Raw genomic sequence first — 16,400 nt, forward strand, 5'->3', positions numbered from 1 at the left:
AAAGATGCTGGGTGTTCTGGGGCAGATTCTGTCAGAGCCTAAGAACAATTGCATAAAGCCCCTTGTCTCTTCCGTGTTATGGATACCATTCAGGAATTGATTTTGAATGGGGCACCCCAGAGGCAGATTTCAAAGGGGGTCAGACATTGGAAGTACTTTACCCCCTGGATCCAGCAGTGAGATAGCATTTGCATTTTCCCAAAGTGGATCTGCTGATCCTTATAATCTCTTAAGTGGACAACTATACCCGTGGAGGGAGAAGCAGCCTTGAATGATGTGCATGATAAGATTGATGTTATCCTTAAGCCTTTGAAGGAGTGGCTGGATAGCTTTTTGTTGCACCCTAGATGTATGATCTTGTCTGCCTCTTAGGAAGATGATTCTGGAGTGAATTCCAGAGCAGTTATGGAACCCACTGCAGGCTGCAATTTGGACTGTACCTCTGTGGCCAGGGGTCAACTATGGTTGTGAAATTGGTCAGCAGACACAGCCTTCAAAGCTAACTTTACAAAAATGCCTTTTAGAGATTTGCTCTTGTTTGGGACTGAGTTGGAGAAATTGGCCAGTAAAGTAGGATGACTCTCTGGTCTCTTGGTTGCCAGTGGCTAAGAAGCAGTTGTACCTCCCCTCTGGTATGAGGGGTTGTCTTGGGGATCCAAGCATTTTTGTCTCTACAGAGGTTTGACCTTTCAGAGGACTTTGCCTTTTGGTAGGTCTCAGTCAGCTCAAGAGGAGCAGGCTTGGCTGGCTTATCCTCCCGAGCATCCCAACAAAGGTTTGCTGACCCACCTTCGTAAAAGAGAGGGGATGCCTCTCATTGGAGGTATATCCAGATCACATAGGATCAGTGGGTTCTGGACATGATATGAGAAGGATATGTGGTGGAATTTCACAGTATTCCTTGGTATGTATTCATGGTGTTTCCTTGCCACTCCCTGCAGAATAAGCAAGCAGTGGAATCTATGCTTCTAAGGCGCCTCCTGCTGAGGGCTGTGGTTCAGTGCCTGTGACTCAAAGTATGGGGCAATATTCCATTTGTTGTGCCCAAGGAGGGCTCCTTTTCATCCCATCCTGGATCTCGTGTCAAACTGTCATTTGAGGGTGACTCATTTTCACATGGAAACCTTACACTCGGTGATAATGGCCATGCAGTTGGAATTTGAGTTCCCTGGATCTGTCAGAGGCCTACCTTTATATTCCCATCTGTTTGGAGCACCAGTGTTTTCTGCATTTTGTGGTGTTGGGGACCCCATTATCAGTTTCAGGCGCTGCCTTTTGGTCTAGCCACCACCCCCCAGAACATTTCCAAGGTTATGGTGGTAGTGGCAACGTTAAGAGATGGGATCCTGGTACACCCGTATTTGGACAAATGGCTGATTCAAGCCAAGTCTCGGGAAGAGAGCTGCCTGGTGATCTCCTTTTGTTGCAGGAGCTCAGTTGGGTGATGAACCTGGCCAAGAGCAGCCTTCAGTCATCTGTCATTGGAGTATCTGGGTGTCTTTTCCTGCCAGAAGTTTGGATTCAGAAATTCACAGGTGCATCAGTTGGTGAGCACTATATACCACAGTGTAGTCTATCTACAAGTGCTCTGTTTGGCTGCAACCCTGGAAGTGGTGCTATGGACAAGCGCACATTTGAGTCTCTTCAGCACTCACTGTTGTCTCACTGGACCTCGCAGACTCGGGACTCTTCGGTTCAGGTCCACTTGCTGGTAGAAATCTGCTCTTACCTCCAGTGGTGGTGGTAGGAAGATCATTTGAGAGAGTATGTTTACTTGTCCTCCCCAAACTGGTTGATATTCATGACAGATGAGTCTCCAGGGTTGGGGAGCTCACTGTCAGGAGCTGATGGCCCAAGGACATTGGAATGTTGAAGAAACCCTCTGGAGCATAAATTGCCTGGAAGCCCAGATAGTCCACTTGGCATACTTGCAATTTAGCCATAGACTGCAGGGTCAAACGATCTGAGTGTCTAACAATGCAACGATGGTGGCCTACATCAATCATCAAGATGAAACCAAGAGCCATCAAGTGTTGCAGGAAATAGACCTACTTATGAAATGGACAGAAGGTCATCTACAGATCTCGGCCTCACATTGCAGGAAAAGAATATAAGAGCAGACATTCAGAGCAGGGTGAGTCTGGACCCAGGAGAATGGGTGTTGTCTGACAGTTTCAGCTAATAGTGGGCCGCTGGGTCCTTTTGTTCTTAAACCTGGTGACTTCTTGCAATGTGAAGGCTCCTCTATTTATTCAGTCGTAAGAGATCCATGGCCCTGCTCATGGATGCTCTTGTACGAGTCTGGCCAGAAGACTAGTTGCTTTATGCCTTTCCTCCGTGGCTCTTGCTGGGCAGGATAGTTTGCAGGATTGAAGGCCATGGGGGATGGTACTCCCTAGTGGCACCAGATTGGCCCAGACTGTGGTATGAAGATCTGCGAAGACTCGTGGTGGAGACCCCTTTTGTCTTCTGCCATAGGAGAATCTGTTGCAGGGATCTCATGTACTTCATGAAGATCTGACTTTGACTTTTGTCTTATGGTTTGGCTATTGAGGGGGCTCGCTTGTTGGAAGTATAGATATTCTTCTGCAGTGATTGCTACCTTGATCCGCGCTTGGAATTTCATTTGAATCAGTCCATTTTCTTGCTGTCCCTGGATATGGCAAAGGACACTCAGGATTGTCTCCTGTGTCCCTTGGATGTCAAGAGACTTGTGTGGTATCCAGAGGTTTCTGAACCTTTCCGAAAGAGTCTGTCCTTCATGGTGGAAGGAAGCAGGGCAAACCAATTTCATGGGCTACTTTAGCTTGCTGGATTAAGAAAGTTACAGCTGCATATGTGGACACTGACAAGCCATTGCCTACTCAAATTAAGGCTCATTCTGCTAGGGCTCAGGCAGTGTCATGGGCAGAGGTTTGTCTCCCATCAACATTTGCTGAGCTGCAACATGGTCCTTCTTACATACTTTTTACAGTTTTACAGTCTGGATGTGCAGGCCTGGGAGGATGCAACCTTTGCATGTGCAGTGTTACCTGGACTGGGGGCAGCCTCCCACCCTGTTTAGGAGTAGCTTTGGTATATCCCACTAGAAGTCCATCTGTCTACACACTAGGAAAGGAGAAATTACTTATCTGATTTCGTTTTCCTTAGTGTAGATGGACTGTTTCCCACCCTTGGCTGCTGAATGTCAACAGTCCTGCTGTGGGTTCGAAGGGATTACTGGTAAGCATTCATCCAGTCCCTAGATTGGGGTACATATGTTCTTTGCTTGAGTTCAGTTTTCTTGTTGGCTGAGTTCAGTAATGGTTGACTGTCTTTAATCAAGTTTTTTGCTAGTCTTCTAGCTGCTTTTGAAAAGAATACTGGCATGCTGGGGTCACTGGAAGAGTATATATACTTGATGTTAGCTTGCTCTCTCCATCTGCTGGCAGGGGAGCATAACCCACTGGTCCTGAGTCCCTCTGCCAAATGGCAGATGAAATTTAATGTAGACAAGTGCAAGGTGATGCATATAGGGGAAAAATAATCCATCTATTTACATGTTAGGTTCCATATTAAGAACTTCCACTCAGGAAAAAGATCTAGGTGTCATAGTGGATAATTGAAATCGTTGGCTCAGTATGCTGTGGAAGTCAAAAAAAGCAAACAATGTTAGGAATTATTAGGAAGGGAATAGTGAGTAAAACGGAAAATGTCATAATGCCTCTCGCTCCATGGTGAGACTGCACCTTGAGTACTGTGTGTATAGTTCTGGTTGCCACATCTCTCATAGCACTGGAGAAGGTACAGAGAAGGGGGGATGGAACAGCTCCCCTATGAAAGGCTTAAAGAGGTTAGGGCTGTTCAGCTTGGGGGAATATGATAGAGGTCTTTAAAATCATGAGGTCTAGAACAGGTAAATATGAATGTTTACTCTTTCAGATGACTAAGGGGCCTTCCATGAAGTTAGCAAGAAGCACATTTTAAAACTATCTGAACTTTTTCACTCAGCACACAATTAAACTCTGGAATTTGTTGCCAGAGGATGTGGTTAGTGTAGCTGTGTTTAAAACAGGTTTGGATAAGTTCTTGGAGAAGTCCATTACCTGCTATTAATCAAGTTTACTTAGGGAATAGCCACTGCTGTTAATTGCATCAGTAGGATGGGATCTTCTTGGTGTTTGGGTACTTGCCAGGATTGGCCTCGGTTGGAAACAGGATGCTGGGCTTGATGGACCCTTGGTCTGACCCAGCATGGCAGTTTGTTCTTATGCAACAGGGCCAATGATATAGCAGGAGGTGGCATTTGGAATCTATATCAGTTTAGTCCTGTTGAGATTACTAGACCTTGTGGCTTCCATAGCACATGTCCAATGGAAACAAGCTCAGATTCCTTGGCTTCTCTTCTCTCTTTCAATTTGACCTGGGGCATTATCCTTCCAAATTCCCCCCTCATTCTCAATTATAGGTGCTTCCAGCCTGGGCTGAGGAGGACCTCTGAAAACTTTGGTACTAAGGAGCCCTCATTCCAGAAGCTACATAATATGCTAGAGCTCTGGGCAGTTCTCCATGCATTGTTTCAAGGAAACGTTATTTGCATAAAAAGCACATTAAGTACCATGAACAATTTTCAAAGGCAAAGTACATGGGTATGGGGAGTTTGAAAATTGACTGTTAGCTAGGCTTTCTTCTAGGGTGAAAGACCTGTGATCTTAAACTTCGAATAAAGCAATAACTGACTAAACTGGAAACTTGTATTAAACAGAATTCACTAAGGAAAAATCAGTTTGTTTTCGCTTGTTTATCTCCCAGTAAATTTCTTTTCAGAATTATGATTAACTTTGAAAAGTTAAAATCTCGACTGGGTGAGATCCATGATAGTAAAATGCGCCTGGAGCAAGATTTGAAGAAACAAGCTTTGGACAACAGAGAAATAGACAAAAAGATGAACAGCATCAAACCTGATCTTATTCAGCTGCGTAAAATCAGAGACCAGTACCTAGTGTAAGTGGATAATGGCAATAAAGGTTGGCATTTATAATTACTAGTTACAGGGCTATGGACACTGTCTTGAATATAGTCCTGGAGTGCTCTGTGAAATGTCCAAAGTGGATCAGACATTGTGAATCTGTTTAGACCTTTATTGGATCTGCCAATCTGCTTGATCTAAACTTTATAATTATATGGAGGGCAGATTAAACCTGTTAATTGTTATGATTTATTCAAAGTACCTGGAGACTTCAGAAAATATAAGCATTACATTAATACATGGTTTAATGGTTGTATTTCTCAGCTTGTGTGGATTAGTGGAAGAACTCAGTCCTTCCATTTTGAGCCTTTAATACTTAAGGTTCTCAGAGGCCAAGCAGGATGGCAGTCCACACGTGGGTGACATTGGATGGAGCACAGCATGAAAAACTTGTTAAAATTTCTAGAACTTTACCTGAGTCTCATTGCATAATGCATGAGAGCATACTCAATGTATCCACACATTGTCCCCTCAGTCTCCTTTTCCATGAAGCCTTGCATCTTGCGGTCGAGTGAGTCAATTTTTTCAGTTTGCACACTTCATGTGCTTTTTCCTCATTCTTTGCACAATTGAGGGAGGGCCCCTTCTGGTTCTTGTGCCCCCAGGTTTGAGGACCATGTCTATTGTAGATCCCCATGATGTCCTCACTCAGGACCCATACTCCTCACCCAGCAGGCCATTGAAGTTTGGGCCCAGGAAGTCACTGCCACCTTGCTCTGGTCAACCACAAAAAGGGCTCTTGTGGCAGTCCCAGGCAACAGGGGGCCCCAACCAGTGCCTCAGTCAACTCCAGGGGACAGGGTTTTGACTGGATTGCAGAGAACCTAGCCAAGTCACCCTTACCCAGAGCAATGAACCTGCCACACTGATTCTTTGCGAACTGGTGACCCAGTGTAACCTTGGACCAGTGGGCTTTCCATCATTCATAAAGGGTAGAAGTTAAACCTATTGGGTACCCGATAGAAGGACTAAGGGACACTCCATGAAGTTAGCATGTGGCACATTTAAAACTCAACGCACAATAAAGCTCTGGAATTTGTTGCCAGAAGACGTGGTTAGTGCATTTAGTATAGCTGTGTTTAAAAAAAATGTTTGGATAAGTTCTTGGAGGAGAAGTCCATTACCTGCTATTAATTTGACTTAGAAAATAGCCACTGTTATTACTAGCATCAGTAGCATGGGATGGACTTAGTTTTTGGGTACTTGCCAGGTTCTTATGGCCTGGATTGGCCACTGTTGGAGACAGGATGCTGGGCTTGATGGACCCTTGGTCTGACCCAGTATGGCATGTTATGTTCTTACCTTGCCAAATTGCCCCCCAAGCCCATTTTGGGGCTTAGAGCATCAGGAGCTACTAGTAGTGGAGCTGTCCTCCCTCAACAGCCAGAGCAGGTGACCTTGTTCAAGGTCAAAGGGTGGGGATTTTACTCCCAGTACTTCATACCAAAGAAATCAGACTGTCCCATTCTGGACCTAAGGGCCTTGAGCAAATTTTTCAAAAGTGAAAAGTTCAAGATGGTTTCCCTGGGTATGCTGATTCCCCCCCACCCCCTTGCAAAAAGTAGACTGGCTATGCTTCCTGGATCTAAAAGGTGCTAACGCATCAAGATCTTCCCAGGTCACTAGAAAATCTTAGATTTGTGGTGGGGAAAGCAGTACTTCCAGTATTCTACCTTTTGGGCTCGTGTCAGCCCCATGTATCTTTACAAAATGCTTAGCCATGGTGGCAGCACACCTTTACAAGACAGTTCACGGTTTCCCAAAGCTAGACAACTGGTGGTCAAGAGCACCTCGTGCATGAGCTGACGAGTCCAACTGCCCTTAGTCCCATCTCAGCCCTGGTAGACATGGCTCAGGCCAAGGCCATCAACCTGACTTCCATCATGGCAGGGATTCAACAGAGCAGCAGCTGGCAGACATTGAGGCTATTGGGCCATTTGACCATAACGGTCTGTCACTCCCTTGGCATATTTACACATGTGTGAGACCCTGTGGAATTTGAGGTTGCAGTGGTGAAAGCGAGTCAGGACCTCCAGAATCTCATCCAAGTCAGTCTCTCTCTGGGACTTTGACCTGATGGAAAACTTCAAATATGGAAAGGTGGATGTCCTTCCACAGTCCTCCCACCCAAATTGTCCTAATCTTGGATGCATCCTACCCTGTGCTGGGGAGCTCATGTAAATGGGCTAAACACACAGGGCCTATAGTCTACCCAGGAACCTTTCTATCAAATCAATTTCCTAGAGCTCTGGACAATCTGGTATGTACTGTAGTCTTTCAGAGATTAACTGTCCAACAAAATTATTCTGATACAGAAGTGTTAATGTGGTATGTCAACAAGCAGTGAGGTATGGGATCGTACCTCCTGTGTCAAGAAGCTGTCCAGATCTGGTCATGGTCCCCCTCCCACAGGATGGTGCTCAGAGCCATGTACCTGGCTGGATCTGAGAATTTACTAGCAGACTTGAGTTGCAACTTCAGACCCCACAATTGGTCTGTGGACCCAAGGGATCATGAATCAGATCTTCTGCCTCTGGGTAAGCCTGGATGTGGATCTCTTCACAGCACCTTGGAACAGGAAGGTTTCTCAATTCTGCTACCTGTACAGAGGATACAGCAAACCAGCCTCATGCTTTTGCCAGTCATTAGGGTGAAGGTCTCCCGTCTGTGTATCCTCTGTTCCACTGGTAATGACTCTTGAAGTTTTGCAAGGAGAAAGGGACTATGATCCTCCATTGGCAGAGACAGATCTGGTTTCCACTCCTGAGTTTTCTATCTGGAAATCAATCAGTGTGGGGACTTCCCCAGATCGAGGCAGGTTGCACCATTCCATCCCCCAGGCTCTGTTGCTCACATCCTAGATGTTGAGAGGTTGATATTGCGACCACTTAATCTCTCAGAACATGTCTCTGGTCCTAGTGGCATCAAGAAAGCTTTCCATTAAAGTCCTACAGACTGAAGTGAAGGTAGTTTTCTATGTGGTATGAGCAGAAGGCCTGAATCCTTTTTTTTCTGCTTCCCACAAAAACTGCTTGACTACCTTCTACACCTATCAGAAGCTGGTTTGAAGACCAAGGCTGTTAGAGTTCATCTAAGTGCAATTGGTACATATCACTGTGGTGCAGATGATACAGCCTATTGTGGTATGGTTTTTTGTGCGGGGTTTGCTTCAGTTGATGCCATCCTATTTTTCTTGACCTCAACATAACTTAGATGAAAACTCCCTTTGTGCCACTCCACCCCCGTGACCTGAAGTATCTGACCTGGAAAGTCATTTTTGGTGGTAATCACTTCAGCACGCAGGGTCAGTGAGCACCAGGCTTTAGATACTTATCCACCTAACACTTGTCTTTTTTCATGACAGGGTGGTCTTATGTACACGCCTTAATTCCTGCCTAATATGGTGTTGACTTCCATCTTAACCTGTCTAATCATCCTGCCAACATCCTCTCCCAGGTCCCATTCGCACTCAGACGAATAAGCCCCACACAGTTTGGACCTCAAAAAAGCTTTAGCCTTCTATCTAGAGCCGACAGAAGCCCATTGTCCATCCAACTCTGTTTTGATAGGAATAAGTTTGGCAGTGCCGTTGCCAAGCAGATACTTTCTAACTGGCTAGCAGACTGCATCTCCATCTGTTAGGACCAGGTGGAACTGTATCTTGGTCATGTCAAAGCTCAGAGCAATGGCAGAATTGGTGGCCCACTTGCAAGCAGTTCCAAAGTGGAGTTCTCCCCACATCGCATTATTGTTCGGTTAAGGATTGCTAATGTGACAGTAAGTTTGATCAGTTTGTACTGTAGAATCAGACTGTTCCCACCTAGAGCCTGTTTTGTTCAGGCTCCCCCCTTTACAAAAAAAAGGGTTCTGGTTGTGCCCATTGACACTTATTTGTGTTGTCCCTTTTTATGTTGGGGGGGGGGGGGGCGTGGCAGCCTGTAGCTAGGGATGTGAGGACTACCATCCTGCTTGCCATCGGAGAAAGCAGTGGCTTACCTGTAACAGGTGTTCTGAGGACAGCATGTCATCAGTCCTCACAAAACATGCCCACCAGCCTGTGCATTTTTATTTTATTCTGAATGATATAAAATTGAGTTGACACCACGTGCACATGTGGTATAGTGCATGCATGAGTATGCTCAATGAGGCTCAGTCAGTTCTAGAAACTTTAAGGCTTCTCTCACAGGACAAGCAGGATGGTAGCCCTCACATATGGGGGTGACATCAGGATGGAGCCCAATCACAGAAAACTTCTGTCAGTTTCCAGAACTTTGACTGGCCCCTACTGGGCATGCCCAGCATGGCACCAACCCTGCAGCCAGCAGGGGTCCCCCTTCAGTCATCTTTTTTTTTTTTTCCACGCAGCAGTAGCCTCACGGTAAAGGAGCTCTGAAGAGATTCCTGACAGGAATTTTCCTCATGGAATTACTAAAAGTTAAATTGCCCCACTGGGGACCCTCTAACTTTTCTCTGACCATGGTACTCTGGTAAGTTTTTACCCGTTTCCGTCTACCATTGAGTTTGGCCCTTGCGGCCTACTGGCTGTCGACCATACCATGGTTTGTCTTTTTGTTTGTGTTTTTTTTCAATGGCAATGGCGTCTGGGTTCCACCGGTGCCCGGACTGTACTCGCACCATGTCTATCACAGACCCCCATGGAGTCTGTGTAATGTGTTTAGGCCGTGAACATGATGTCCTGACTTGCACCAAATGTGCCCTCATGACACCAAAAAGTTGCAAAGCCAGAATGGAGAAGATGGAACTCCTCTTCCATGCTCAAACCCCGACTCAGTCCATTGCATAGACGTCGTCAGAACCGGCACAGTCTACTTCACGCCAGCATCGACCATTGACATCTTCACGGCCATAGACACCCTCTACTCCCCCTCAGGATCGAGAGGATCGCAGGGAAAAACATCAACATCATAAGACTCAGATCATCGACCTCGCCACCGTCCGAGCTGCTGTCGAAGAAGCCCCGTCCAGTCTTTACAACGTGACGTACCAACGCCCTTCCGCCTGCCCAGAGGGGTTCAGGATGCTCTCTACCAAATTCCACCCCAGTTGTTGTGCCTGTTGCACACCTTTGGGTACATTTGGTGCATGTTAGGACATCCTCAGCTCGGTACTCACCCATATGTGAGGACTACCATCCTGCTTGTCCTGTGAGAAAGCAAATGTTGCTTACCTGTAACAGGTGTTCTCACAGGACAGCAGGATGTTAGTCCTCACAAAACCTGCCCGCTGCCCCGCGGTGTTGGGTTCATAACGTTTTATTTTATTTTTCGGCACTGCCTGTAGCTTTTAAATAAGACTGAAGAGGGACCCCTGCTGGCTGCAGGGTTAGTGCCATGCTGGGCATGCCCAGTAGGAGCCAGTCAAAGTTCTGGAAACTGACAAGTGTTCCGTGATTGGGTTCCATCCTGTGATGTCACCCATATGTGAGGGCTACCATCCTGCTGTCCTGTGAGAACATTTGCTTTTTCTGTGCTGAGCTCCATTCGATGTATGTGTGAGGACTGACCTCCTGCTGGCCTTGGAGAACACCTGTTAAAGGTAAGCAACTGTGCTTTTTCTTTAGCAAATAGAACCCCAGAGTATCAATATCCATGTATAGTTATTAATTTGAGCTGATTGATAGAAAATGATAAACACTTTTCTTTTCTTTTTGGTAGATGGCTTAATCACAAAGGAGTGAGGCAGAAGCGGATAAATGACTGGCTTGGAATAAAAAATGAAACTATTGATGAGTGAGTGCCTTGCTTTGTGCTCAATCTCTCTAAAATATGAGCTAAGCCCCAGTCCTTCCAGATAGTGTCTACTATTGTTTCAGTACCATTTTCTCCATGGAACACATGGTACAGGAATTCAGGTGACCTGAAGTCCTTCATGTGATACCTTGCAAATTTCCAGTAACTACTCTACATCAACTTTAGCATTCTTATATTTAACTTTTTTAGCTTAAAATCTCCAGTGTGCCAGTATTTTTTTTTTTGTTGACAAAAGTTGATGTTACACTTTTTTTTTTTTTAGTACTTATTTTGTGAGTGATGAAGATGAGAACCTGCCACATTATGATGAAAGAACCTGGTTTGTTGGGGATGTTAACCGTATACAAGCAGAAGATTTGCTCCATGGGAAACCAGATGGTGCATTTTTAATCCGCGAAAGTAGCAAGAAAGGGTGTTATGCCTGCTCTGTAGTGTAAGTATTTTTTGGTTTTTTTTCTGGGGGGAGGCTGGCTGGGGGATTGGCTATTTTTAAATCAAATTGTGGGCTGCCTTCCCTTCAGCTATTTCTCTTTTTTAAATACAGAGCCTTTCTAGCTTATCCATATGCCATTAATTCTCCTTTATTCTTGTAGAGAAGGTGATTTATCCCTTATTGCATACAAACTGCTAAAATTAGAACCAAACCAGTCTGTAGCCATAGTTTTGCTCAAATATTCAACTTATATTTTCCCCAAAGTTTCTAATCACCACTACACTTAAACATATTTTGGGATCCCTATGAATTGTAAAGTATTGCTGTTCTATATATTATGTATACTTACGTGTGCGCATATTTTTTTTTCACCCTATCAGAGCTGATGGAGAAGTAAAGCACTGTGTGATCTACAGCACGTCACGGGGATATGGGTTTGCAGAGCCATATAATCTTTACAGCACACTCAAGGAGTTGGTCCTCCATTACCAGCAAGCATCCCTTGTCCAACACAATGATTCTCTAAATGTTCGGCTTGCTTATCCTGTCCACGCACAGATGCCTGCGTTCTGCAGATAAATTCATGGGATGGGGAATTCGTTGGCTAACTTGGATACTTTTCTACAGTTTTTATTAGAGCTAAGAGGGCATTCTTTCTACTTAGACTGCTTGTTTTGCACAAGAAGTGATTTTGTGAATGTGAATCTAAGCGGCCTACCAGCAACAAGACGACAACTTGGGTATAAAGTGTCCTGATGCTACCTAATGTCCTGCCATGACCTTATGGGTATGGTAATAGGTTCTTTGTGTTTCAATTTGGAGGAAAGAAGCCAGACAAACAACTGAAAGTCGGCAAAGGGGAAATGTTAAAGACTTAAGTTGGTTTGTTTTTTCTTGTAGAGACAGTTTGTAGCCTTGCAAAGACCAGGCAGAACTAGAAGTCTTAAATTCCAAGGAACTTGAAAACAAACTTGCACCACAATAGTTATTTTCTGTTCATTTAGCATATTCACTGAAATTCAGCCAACCTTCCAATGAGGGCTCATGGGATATCTTTTTGGGGTGATGGGGGTTCTCATTTGAAGAGGTAAAGTAGAATTTGGTAAGAAGACCAAAGGAACTATGGAAGGCTTCCAAGATTTTTTTTTATTAAAGAAAAAAATGTAATAAAATCATTGCTTTTTTTTTTTTTTTTATCAACAGTGAAGTTTTTGCTTTGGCAGCACTACAGGCCTTCATGTAAGGAAAACATTGTAACCAAATTTGAACCCACCAAAACACTGGTCACTAGATGAGCGCTTACAGAAAAGGGTTGAGATTGCATTCGCACAGTTCTTAGACCAAAACTTGAAAGACGTCCAAGGAAATCCCAAACCCTTGTGTTTTCATTTGTATTTGTTTTTATATTTCCAAAGTTTGAAAGTAGACTTAACTTTGGAATGTAAGCTAGTCATCTTGCTGTTGCTTAGGAGTCAGTTTGCTTAAAGATGTTGAGCCTTGTTGTCCTTTTTATATTCAGTCAAGGGGAGGAAGGAAAGAAGGTGCAATCCAATGTTTCTAGATGGCTTGTTCTAACAGAAAACTGCCTTTTTGTTTTCAGTATCAAATGTTCCTGCCTTTCATGTTTATCTTCAGTGTTCAGTGCCTCAGAAATATACATGTAGCTAATATTAGGACTGGGGGCACTCCATGAAGTTAGCAAGTAAGTCATTTAAAACAAATCAAAGAATTATTTTCACTCAGTGCATAGTTAAGCTCTGAAATTTGTTGCCAGAGGATGTGGTTATGGCAGTTAGTGTAACTGGATTTAGAAAAGTCCCTAGAGCCGAAGTCCATAAACCGCTGTTAATAAGGATTAGTAGCTTGGGATCTATTCATTTAATGTGTGAGTACTTGTGACTTGGTTGGATACAGGGCTTGATGGACCCTTGCTCTGACTCTGTATGGCATATGTTATGTTCTTAAAGCAAGAGTCTGAGCTATGAGCAGTATACATTCTGCATGGGCACATTTTTACAGGTTTGTGTGCTGTTTGACTTTGGTGCTTAGTATGTTCATTTTGTCTTGATGTCATTGAAAGACTAGTTCCATAGCTCTCGAAATTAAAAAAAATTTCAACCATGATCATCTCATGTCCCATGCAAATAAGACACACTGACCACTGAAGGCAAACCACAATTGGGCAAGTAAATGAAATGCAAGCCCTTGTGCCAGAGACTCAAATTTCTTCTGCAGATAAGTTACTGAAACTTGTACTTTTGTGAGTTTTGGCTTTCTCTTACTGCAGACTTGAAAACAAAAGGGAGTCTTTGGTTTCTTGGAGAGAAAAAATGCTTTTCATTAGTGCAGGCAGTGTAATGCCAAGTCTATTGTATCCATTTTGGAAGAGGAAAAAATTCTCAAGTAATGGCCAAAATGACAAGAGGATTCTGAAGTCCATGCATGGCCAAGATCTGAATGTTCTGATTTATTTTTGGTTGGGAGCAGGGTTCTTCCAGTCGGGTACTCTGCTTTTTTTTTGTGTAATACTGCAGGAGTGTGAAGATGAGCATTGTTCCATTGGTCTGTAAAAAGCCATCTAGAAGCATTTGTCTGCTACAATTATATTAGAACATATAAGGTTTATATTTAAAACAGATCGGCGGCTTAGTTGCTTCTGTTTTGCCTGGTTAGTTGTGGGGGAGTTTGTCTGGTTTTTTTTTTGGGGGTTTTTTTTTCGTTTTAAGCATTACTTGCTTGTGCTTTAGGCTTATAAGGCTTCCAGTAGGCCATTCTGGACCCATTTTGTATTCATGCTGGCCGTTGCACACTACTTTCACCGCTTTTGCACTCATTTGGCACTTGATGCAAAATGGGTCCAAGGCTGATGCAAAATGTAGCAGGATTTCAAAAATGCACTTAAGGTGTATCCAGCTGTTAAGCCTAAAACAATGGGCAAGATCCAGTGATAAAACTGGAGATGTAAAACATTTAAACTTGATGGGGGAGAGGATCTGAGAGCTAGGACAAAATTAGATTTCAAGGGTAAAAATGAAGTCTTGTCACTTTAATGAAGCGGACAATATTCACTGCAGCTGGAGGACTGCTAATCTCAGTGACTCATGTTGTATAACTATATGGAGATTTGCTTTAAATATTTTTTGCACAGTGTTGAATGGGGATGGGTTCTTTGACTCTCTGAATATGCACATTTCTTCTAATTGGTTACAAAAGTGTAATTGCAGGGATTAAGAGGGCGAGTCAGTATTATTTTGCTTTCTTACCAAGAATGAGTGTGAAGCTAAATCTACTTCCACAGACCACAGTTCCCCTAATGGCCTACATTCTATGTTTTGGTCTGGTATTTGATGTAACAGGGCTCAGAAAGGTTACAGGTATATTGATGCTTTACTGATCCTGTGGTCCAGTTATGATTAGCAAGTCTTGTACTTAGTGATAAGCTGTAGACCAAGGAAATACCTATTGTGCAGGTAGCATATCCCTGTGTAACTTGAGCCCTTTGTGAGGTTTCTCCCATACTGTTCTGTGGTAAGGTAAAGTCAAGGTCAAAGAACAAGGTGCTTTCTCTCCCCCAGTTCTTAATACAGCACATTCTAGCAGTTCATAGTTTAAAAAAACAAAACATGCCTGGCTCACCTGTTATGACCTGCAGGCATGTGCTCACATTAATCTGCCACACTGCAAAATTGTGCATTCTTTCAACTAAAATGTATTAATTAAAATGAGTCGGTATAGAAAATGTAAAATTTTTCTTGGAGATGAGCAACCCTGATGTGGCTACTGTGGAAACAGATTTGGACACTTCAGCTACTGTTGAAGGAAATAAAAATATTGGTTGCCCTATTACTTAGTCACTGTGCAGATGTAGGTGGCAACTTGTCCAGTAATACTCAATGCTGTGACTTTTTAAAGGGGCAGAATTGCTAGACTAGTGTCACGTTTTTAAAACCATTTGGAAAGCCCCTTTTCTGGTACTTGAACTTGTTTGAATGTCTGTTTTTATAGTATCTGAGGGAATAACTAAGTGAATATTAATTTTGTATGTTTACTGCATTTTGAAGACATAACAGGTATTTCTATGATGTGAGCAGGAGACTGGTCTGAAATGCAGTTCTATCAAACACTGCAAAATGGTTAAAGCAAGGTTGGGGTGATATGGGATTGTTACAAATTCCTTTTTTATTGGATTTTTTCACTTTGTTCAGTTTAATTCTAATATTGGGCAGCTGTGTATTAAGTCATTTTAGTTAAATGTGAAACAGGATCCTATAAATTGAGCCTAAATTGAGGACAGAGGGAACTATAGTTAGAATCTTTGCATTTCTTTTGGTAAATCAGATATTACTAGTCACTTTAAATTGACTTTGGGGGGGGGGGGGGGGGATTCAAGATATCTGCCAGAGGAATATTGTTCAGATATAAATTGCCATTGACATTTCTAGTTCCAGATCATATGTGAAAGATTCATTTGTGCAAAAGAGTACTTGTTAAAATTGGCACTACTCTAGTACCTTGTTCTTAGACTCATGAAGGAATCGACATTTCCATTCCTCCATTAGTAATAAAGGCCTGCTTTCTTCTGCAGGGCTTACATGTATTTGCAGAGTAATGAATCCTAAAGGTGTTCTGAACCTTTTATCAGAGGAGGAAAGAAAAAATAAAAGCATATACTTTTATCCACTAATTATTGCCTAAAGTGTGTTTATGAAGGTTGAGTGTAAAGCATTGCCATTTAAGTGCATAAAACACTTGAGGGCTAGATTTAAGACTAGCGTAGGCCATTTAACAGGCTAATGGGGAGAGGGGGGTCTTTGTATGACCTAGTATTTAGGTTTGAATCTTTCCCTAAGCCTGACTTTCATTCTTTGTGGGAGTAGAAGTGTGGGCTATTTCCATAAAGTAGATTGTGGAGATCATTTGGGCTTAGGTCATATACTGTAGGCCTGCCACCTTCTGTGTGTAGTGGAGATATGGCATTGCTTTTGTACTTTCTAAATCACTATTGGATGGGTGCAGCACTATAGATATACATAGAAGTCCCTGCTCCATGGGGATAAGACAGCTTGTATGAGAGAGGGGAAGTCTGTTTTGTCATGGACAAGCAGGACAATGAGCTACATCAATGTGTGAAGTTCAGTCTGTTCTGAGATAGAAAAGCTCTTAGAGCTCAGAAACCCTGAGATGTGTG

General features: G+C 43.3%; 1 protein-coding gene across 1 annotated transcript in view; it reads left to right on the forward strand.

Moving 5' to 3' along the window:
• Positions 1-15,896, forward strand: part of LOC115099847 (phosphatidylinositol 3-kinase regulatory subunit gamma-like) — a 36,591-nt gene extending 20,695 nt beyond the window's left edge. The window contains 4 exon segments of the mRNA XM_029617738.1: positions 4,807-4,983; positions 10,684-10,758; positions 11,042-11,212; positions 11,593-15,896. Coding sequence (XP_029473598.1) covers positions 4,807-4,983; positions 10,684-10,758; positions 11,042-11,212; positions 11,593-11,791 — 622 coding nt within the window. The 3' untranslated portion in view covers positions 11,792-15,896.
• The last annotated feature ends 504 nt before the right edge of the window (positions 15,897-16,400 follow it).

Source organism: Rhinatrema bivittatum, chromosome 10, assembly GCF_901001135.1.
Source record: "Rhinatrema bivittatum chromosome 10, aRhiBiv1.1, whole genome shotgun sequence".
In the NCBI taxonomy this organism is placed as follows: Eukaryota; Metazoa; Chordata; class Amphibia; order Gymnophiona; family Rhinatrematidae; genus Rhinatrema; species Rhinatrema bivittatum.